Below are 7,960 nucleotides of genomic sequence, written 5' to 3' on the forward strand. Positions count from 1 at the left end.
CCCAGGCTGGAGTGCAATGGCGTGATCTTGGCTCTCTGCAACCTATGCCTCCTGGGTTCAAGCCATCCTCTTGCCTCACCCTCCCAAATAGCTGGAATTATAAGTGTGCGCCACAACATCAGGCTAATTTTTGTATTTTTAGTAGAAAGGGGGTTTCACCATGTTGGCCAGGCTGGTCTTGAACTCCTGACCTTGAGTGATCTACCTGCCTCGGCCTCCCAAAGTGCTGGGATTACAGGCGTGAGCCACTGCACCAGGCCCTGATACTTTTAAAAATATGTGCCTTAATCTCTCCGAACTTCACCTTCAGTTTCTTTTATAAAATGGGGTGGACTATGGAGATTAAATTAAATGAGAGTGTGTGTGTGTGCACACTGGTACATGTGTATAATAAATATACTCATTTCACACATATAAACGTGTGTATGATACTCATACATAAAATATGCATATATATAATATACATACGTATTTATATGTATAAAATGAATATGACTGTATCTATGTATACAGACATCTACCTTTGCACACAATAAGCATTCAAATAATGGTAGCTTTGACTGGGCACGGTGGATCACTGAGGTCAGCAGTTCAAGACCAGCCCGGCCAATATGATAAAACCGGGTCTCTAAAAATACAAAAATTAGTCGGGCGTGATGGTGGGCGCCTGTAGTCCCAGCCACTCGGCTTGGTAGGCTGAGGCACAAGAATCACTTGAACCTGGAAAGTGGAGGTTGCAGTGAGCTGAGATCACGCCACTGCACTCCAGCCTGGGCGATAAAGTGAGACTCTGTGGGAAAAAAAAAAAAAAAGAGGTAGCTGATATTTTTATCAATGATAATCTTGTTTCCTTTTTTCCATTATATACATGTAATAAAATCAATGCTAGTCTTTTTTTTTTTTTTTTTGAGACAGAGTTTCACTGTTGTTGCCCAGGCTGGAGTGCTATGGCGTGATCTTGGCTCACCCCAACCTCTGCCTCCCTGGTTCAAGTGATTCTCCTGCCTCAGTCTCCCTGGGATTACAGGCATGTGCCACCATGCCCGTATACATACTTATTATGTATTTTTAGTAGAGACTGGGTTTCTCCATGTTGGCTAGGATGGTCTCAAACTCCCAACCTCAGGTGATCCACCTGCCTCGGCCTCCCAAAATGCTGGGATTATGGGCATGAGCCACTGTGCCCAGCCCAGCCAATCAATGCTAGTCTTTTTTTTTTTTTTTTTTTGAGACGGAGTCTCGCTCTGTCGTCACCCAGGCTGGAGGGCAGTGGTGTGATCTTGGCTCAATGCAACCTCCACCTCCCGGATTCAAGCAATTCTCCTGTCTCAGCCTCCTGGGTAGCTGGGAATCCAGGTGCCCACCACCATGTCTGGCTAATTTTTGTATTTTTAGTAGAGACAGGGTTTTACCATATTGGTCAGGCTGGTCTCTAACTCCTGACCTCAGGAGATCTACCCGCCTCAGCCTCCCAAAGTGCTGGGATTACAAGCGTGAGCCACCATGGCTGACCAGGAAGGAATGATTTATTCTGGGAGTCAAAACACTCTTCTCAGAATGAACTCACTGTCTCTTTTGCTGGCTGGTCATGAATGGGTGCCCCAAACCTGGCAAAGCTCTTTGGCTCATTCTGTTTTGCCCAGTCTAAAATGAGGTGGCTTAATAAAGGGGCTAAGAAGTGAGTAAGAGGGTAAATAGAAACCTTCTGGGCTGGGTGTGGTGGCTCACGCCTGTAATCCCAGCATTTGGGAGGCTGAGGCAGGTGGATCACGAAGTCAGGAGTTCGAGACTAGCCTGACCAACACAGTGAAACCCTGTCTCTACTAAAAATACAAAAAAAAAAAAAAAAGAAGAAAAAACAGAAACCTTCTGACCCATCTGACTTCTAGTTAATGCTAATGGATTCAGAAATCCTCCCTAATCTAGGCGGAGGTTGAAGTTAGCCAATATTGCACCACTGCACTCCAGCCTTGGCGACGGTGAGACTCCGTCTCAAAAAAAAAAAAAAAAAAAAAAAAAAAGGAATACTACCTAATCTATTCCATGTCCTAATAATAGGTAGATAAGACTTTAATGTGACTCACGGAAGTTTCAGATGATTGAATATAAAATTACATTTAGCTTAGTTTAAATAATGGAGATGGAGTGAAATGAAGTAACAGGCTATACGCCATAGGGAATGCAGAAAAACAGAGGAGGACACTGATCATTTCACACCTGGCAAGGACTCCTACTGCTGTCCTGTAAGCTACAGATGACAAACAAGAGGGTCTGTCCCAGGCAAACCTGCAGGATACCACAGACAGACTGATCCACAGCTAGACTTAATTTTTAAAAATTTCCCCTAGGATGTCCTGAAACTGCAGGGGCTCTTGGGTTTCCTGGATTCCTTCTTGTAAAGGTACCTTTCACTATTTGTTTATGGTTCAAAGTGGTATCCTTTCTTTTTCCTCTTGAAGCAGCCAATATTTCTAGGCTTTAGTAACAGGTGACAAAGTTATGGAAATGAAGTTATCTCAAAGGACCCTTGAAAGTTTACTGAGGCCCCAAATGCTAGCCTTCTAGACACATGGAACAGTTTAAAAAATTTCCAGGACCAACAGCCAAGAATCATGCAGCATTTAATAATAATAATAATAGTAATAATAACTTACTATTTTTTGATAATAAACCAGAGATTTCATCTCCAAAACTATACCATTTAAGGACATTACCTTACTCTCAATATAAATTACTAAGACTGAGAGAGAAACTTTCAAGATTTGGACTCTAAGAAATTTACTGCCCCTTAACAACAATTAAGCGAGAAAAGAGGAGCTGTCTCTTTCCTCCACGGCTGGAGATGATTATGAAAGACACGCATGGTCTTTCCTGCTGGTTATTACAGAGTACCAGCCCCCTACCCGCACCAGAACTCGAGGTCTGCCTGTTTAACTACAATGAACATGCCATGCAGACAGACATGTGAGCAAAAGGAACAATAATTAAAGAACAATAACAAAAACCTCCTAAACGCTAGTTAACTTTTAGTGTTATGAAGACTCTGAGCTCTACAATTTCTACTTTCAAGGTTTTAAAGTATAAAGTTAGATATATATAAAACCAGAAAACCATGAGTTGAAGGCAGACTGAAAAGCATCCAGGCAGCGGTGACTTCACACAAAAAAGACATCTTTCCTTTTGCCCGACGTGTTCACTCCAAAACAACCAGCACCTAGCACTTACCTCCTTGTGAGTTTTGAAGTTAATTTACTAAAGAGATTAGTGGAGCCTCGGCTTCGAGTCTGGGACAATGGTGTGGCTTCATGGGACAGGCTGGGAGAGGCAGGAGGGCCATTGTATGTCGCGGTTCGCCGTTCCCGGGGCTGGCCGTGGAAAGTGCTACGACTGGCAGTGCCTCTTGGGAAGCGGATTCGATCCGGGGTGGCTGCACTGCTAATACTGTGTGTTGAAGCGACTGGAGTTCTCTGATCAGGAATAGTGCTATGAGATCAGAAAGTAAGAAGCTCTCAGAACATGATATACAAAACTTTACAGTCACAATATACCTTTTGTATACACAGTGGAGAAAATTGGGTATAATCAATCCAGATTCAAGGGGTATTTTATAGGACTTAGGAGCAAAAGTTCAGTGGGAAAGGGTACCAAAAGAACAATACATAATGAGACAAAGCCTCATGGAGTTTAAGGGACCAGTATTATATATATTTTCAAGGACAAGATTAATGCAGGGAAATTCTAGGACAGAGAACAGCTAACTCAAACTTCTCCCCTTTGCTTCCCTCTCAAATTGCTTACATACAGAGAACTGTGCCAATACGAAAGAAAGAAAGGATATGCAGGTGTAACTGAAGAACAGGCAACTAAAAAGTTTTGGAAGTACACAAATGGTATATGTATAAAATTACACATGCTGAAAGCAACTTGGGAGGAGCAGGAACTTCTTATATACACTTTGTAGTATGCAAAGGCACGAAGACACACACACACAACCGAGGACATCATGACACAAGATGTGCTTAACTAAAATCACATGGAGGAAGGACACCTTGTGGACAACTGTAACAAAATCTCAGACTATAAAATCCACAGCACAAAATTAAGAAGCAGTGGGTACACATTAGTTTCACAAAGAATGTGCATTTTTCTTACATAGCTTTGAAGTTATCTCCTTCACTGTCTATTGGAGGTAACATCATCTTGGGGTGCCCAGAGGCTGACATGGACATCGGCTTCTGATGTCTCAGCCGACAGGTAGATGTACAAACTGAGGCAGGGCTAGCTGCGTAAGCGAACATTTCTGTCAGGCTGGGAGGGGTTTGGGTTCAGGCAGAGGCAGAAACACAGTATGAAGGAGCAGTGACCACAGAGCAACCTGTGTGTAATGCACACACCTTCCTCCCAAGCCATCGCATTTTTGGTAAAGAATAAAAATCTCCTAAGCTTGTTTTGGAGATTCTGGAGCAACTGCTAACCTATAGTTGCTTTTTTTTTTTTTTTTTTTCCAAACAGTAATCATAAAAATGTATTACCTTAAAAGAAAATAGCAGATCACATGTTTGAATATCTGTTTCTATGAGAGGGACAATGTCCTCTGACGGTATGCACAAACTAAAACCTATTCTAAGAGATGCCTCAAATTCAAATCTAAGTGGTAAAATGAATATATAATATGAGCATGCTATGCTCTCAATCTATTCCCAAAACACACTGACAGATTTTTTATTTACTTTTTTTTTTTTTGTAGAGACAGGGTCTCGCTATATTGCCCAGGCTGGTCTTAAATTCATGGCTTCAAGCGATCCTCCTGCCTTGGCCTTCCGAAGTGTTGGGATTACAGGCATGAGCCACCATATCCGGCCCACACTATTTTAAATGAATTAATAAGACTATAGGTATAGGAACTAGCTTTTATATAACAGAGTATCCTATGCTGTTTGGTGTTTTTTTGAGACAGGGTTTTTTTGCTGTCACCTAGCTGCAGCGCAGTGGTACGATCATGGCTCACTTCCTCAACTTCACTTCCTCAACATGCAGCCTCAACTTCCTGGGCTCAGGTGGTTCTCCCACCTCAGCCTCCTAAGTGGCTGGGAATACAGGCGCACTCCACCACGCCTGGCTCATTTTGTATTTTTAGTAGACACAGTTTTGCCACGTTCCCCAGGCTGGTCTTAAACTCCTGGGCTCAAACGATACAGCTGCCTTGGCCTCTCAAAGTGTTGGGATTACAGGCATGAGCCACCACACCCAGCCTTCTAATGTTGTTTTAACAATATAGTCTAGAACCTTCCTACTCAAAGGACATTTACTCCAAGATAAAAAACAGCAGAGCCCCCTTCTCCAAGATGGGCAAATTCATCAGAGCAAATTAACTGTTTACAGATACGGTAAGACAGAGTGGCTGGAAGTCTGCAGTTTCACCTAACACACACAGTTACCGGACAAAACTATCCATAGCAGTCTCACTGGGACATATTATTTGGAATTCCAGCTCAGTAATCATGTCCTTGGAATTCAAGGGCTGTTTCTTTCCTTTAAGGGTAAGTAGGAATACAGCTCTTCCAATGTCTTTCTGCAGAAATCCTCTGGAGGGACTGAAACCTGGAAACTGTCAAGTTCTTCCTTTCCCTCACTCCCCATACCTAGACTAACCACATCTTGTTGGTATCAACTTCCTAGTAGCCCTTCAGGTGGCCCATCTGCTCCACATCTACCACCAAGGCCACAGTATAAAGCCGCACTCCTTGTCTTCACTGGGCCGCCTGCCTTTGCCCCAACACCTCCAATCTATTCACCTTACAGCTGAGAACTTCTTAATATATAAACCAGACCTTGTCACTCATCTGCTCATACTTCCACAGAACACCAAGTCTTTGGCATAAAGTTCAGTCTCCTCGACTCGGAATGCAAGTAAACATCCCCAGGCCCCTGAAGTCTGGCCCCTGCCATTTCTCTAGGCTTTGCCTTCTATCATTCCCTCCTGGAACTCAACTTTCTGGCCTTCCTGATGATGTGTGGTCCATTGGTCAGAAAATGTTTGCAGGAGTTACTCTCTCAGTATGGAGGGCTGCGATTTTTTAATTCACTCTTCAAAAATGAACCAGAGGTCATCATCTCCATGATGTCTTATCTGATCTACTTTCCCTCTGAGAGTTAAATCACTTCTGTTTTTAGCTCATGCACGCCACATTGTATCCTAGTGACCCTTCTCTGCTGAAGTCCCTGAAAACACAGCCCGAAATCTTGTCAATGTGCCCCCCACCAGTGTAAGCAGAAAGCCTGGCAGGGCAGGTATTCAATAAACGTTCTCCTAACAGAGAAGATTAATCAATTAGCAACTGGAATTCTGATAGCCCCAACATGAGGGAGAAAGTCTTTAAAATCAAGAAGAACTGCTTGTCCCTGAATTAAAACATTTTTATTTAAATTTTTATTTTTGGAGATAGGGTCTTGCTCTATTCACTCAGGCTAGAGTGCAGTGGCACTATCACAGCTTGCTGCAGCCTCAACCTCCTGGGGTCAAGCGATCCTCCTATCTCAGCCACAGGAGTGCACCACTATGCCTGGCTAATTTTTAAGTTTTTTTGTAGAGATGGTGGTGTCTCACTATGATGCCTAGGCTGGTCTCGACCTCCTGGGTTCAAGTGATCCTTCTGCCTCGGCCTCCCAAAGTGCTGGGATTATAGGCCTTCTAAGCCACTGTGCCTGGTTCTGTCCCTACATTTTTGTTTGAGAATTCCGCCCTCTGACTTGGGAGAATTTATACAGTCTGAGAAGAACTGGAAACAAATGTCTTATAAAGACATTTATTCAGTTTTGTATTTATTGAGTTTCATATTTCTGCCACTCAGTATCCATTCTTTTCCTGTAGCAACAATATTCACATTTTGCTTTGGTGGAGGCAACTCTAGGTCCCATACAGATCAAGGAGACAACCTAAGGGCTTCCGCTTGAGCACAGCTGTGTGCGGGAAAAAGCTATGTCTGACGGTGCTGAGCCCAATCATGGAACTACCACCAAGGAGGCAGAAGCAGATGGATCCTAACTCTAGCCCTAGACTTTTTTTAGTTATATGAACTAACAGCCTTTTTATATTTAAGCCTGTTTAGACTGGGTTTTCTGTCACCTGCAACAGAGACAGTTCTAACTGACTAAGGTTTTTAAAGAAATGCTCGGTTGTTTCTTGTACATGTGTACAGACACACGTACACATGAACGCACACAAATGTATTTTTCTAACAAGATACAGCTAAATACAACTATCTCTTATGCCCTTACCTTTCAGGGTGAGTCTAGGGTCAATACACTCTACCTCCAGCTGTTGACTTTTTTTTTGCCCAAATTAGTAACTAGTTTCAGTAGATGCGCCAAGAAAAGCAGGGGAAGAAGCGACAGGAGTGGTTTGACCCTTTCCCTGGTGAATACAAATGGTCCCAAAGTCTTTGGAGAAGGAAAAGGCTTTTAGTCAGCTTGCAGGCAGGAGTGTGCTGCATCGATTCCCAATGAAGCACACTGCTGACAGGCCAAGCTAGATCTTTAAGGCATACAAACATGGGAAGAGGATGTGGACAGATGCTTTGCAGCAAAAAAACGGATCCTCTAGAGACCTAAGAAGGAAATGTAAGTTTATTTTCTCATTATAAATTAACAAAATGTTTTTTTCTTTTGTAGAGACGGGATTTCGTCATGGCCCAGGCTGGTCTGGAACTCCTGAGCTTAGGCAATCCGCCCGCTTTGGCCTCCCAAAGTGCTGGGATTATAAATTATTAACTCGAGGCCAGGTGTGGTGGCCCACACCTGTAATCCCAGCACTTTGGGAAGCTGAGGCGGGTGGATTACTTGAGGCCAGTAATTCGAGACCAGCCTGGCCAACATGGAGAAAACCCACTCTACTAAAAATACAAAAATTGGCCGGGAATGGTGGCTCAAGCCTGTAATCCCAGCACTTTGGGAGGCCGAG

At 43.3% G+C, this 7,960-nt stretch overlaps 1 protein-coding gene across 5 annotated transcripts in view; it reads right to left on the reverse strand.

The window, feature by feature from the left end:
* Positions 1-7,960, reverse strand: part of MARK3 (MAP/microtubule affinity-regulating kinase 3) — a 116,875-nt gene that overhangs the window by 8,826 nt on the left and 100,089 nt on the right. For 4 of the 5 annotated variants that reach the window (XM_011991583.1, XM_011991582.1, XM_011991580.1 and 1 more), the window contains exon 15: positions 3,226-3,483. In XM_011991583.1, the coding sequence (XP_011846973.1) occupies positions 3,226-3,483 (258 nt within the window). Of the gene's footprint in view, positions 1-3,225; positions 3,484-4,152; positions 4,309-7,960 lie in introns of all 5 variants that reach the window. The other variant, XM_011991578.1, reaches the window with a different exon arrangement.

This window comes from Mandrillus leucophaeus, unplaced genomic scaffold (assembly GCF_000951045.1).
Source record: "Mandrillus leucophaeus isolate KB7577 unplaced genomic scaffold, Mleu.le_1.0 Scaffold4, whole genome shotgun sequence".
Classification (NCBI taxonomy): domain Eukaryota; kingdom Metazoa; phylum Chordata; class Mammalia; order Primates; family Cercopithecidae; genus Mandrillus; species Mandrillus leucophaeus.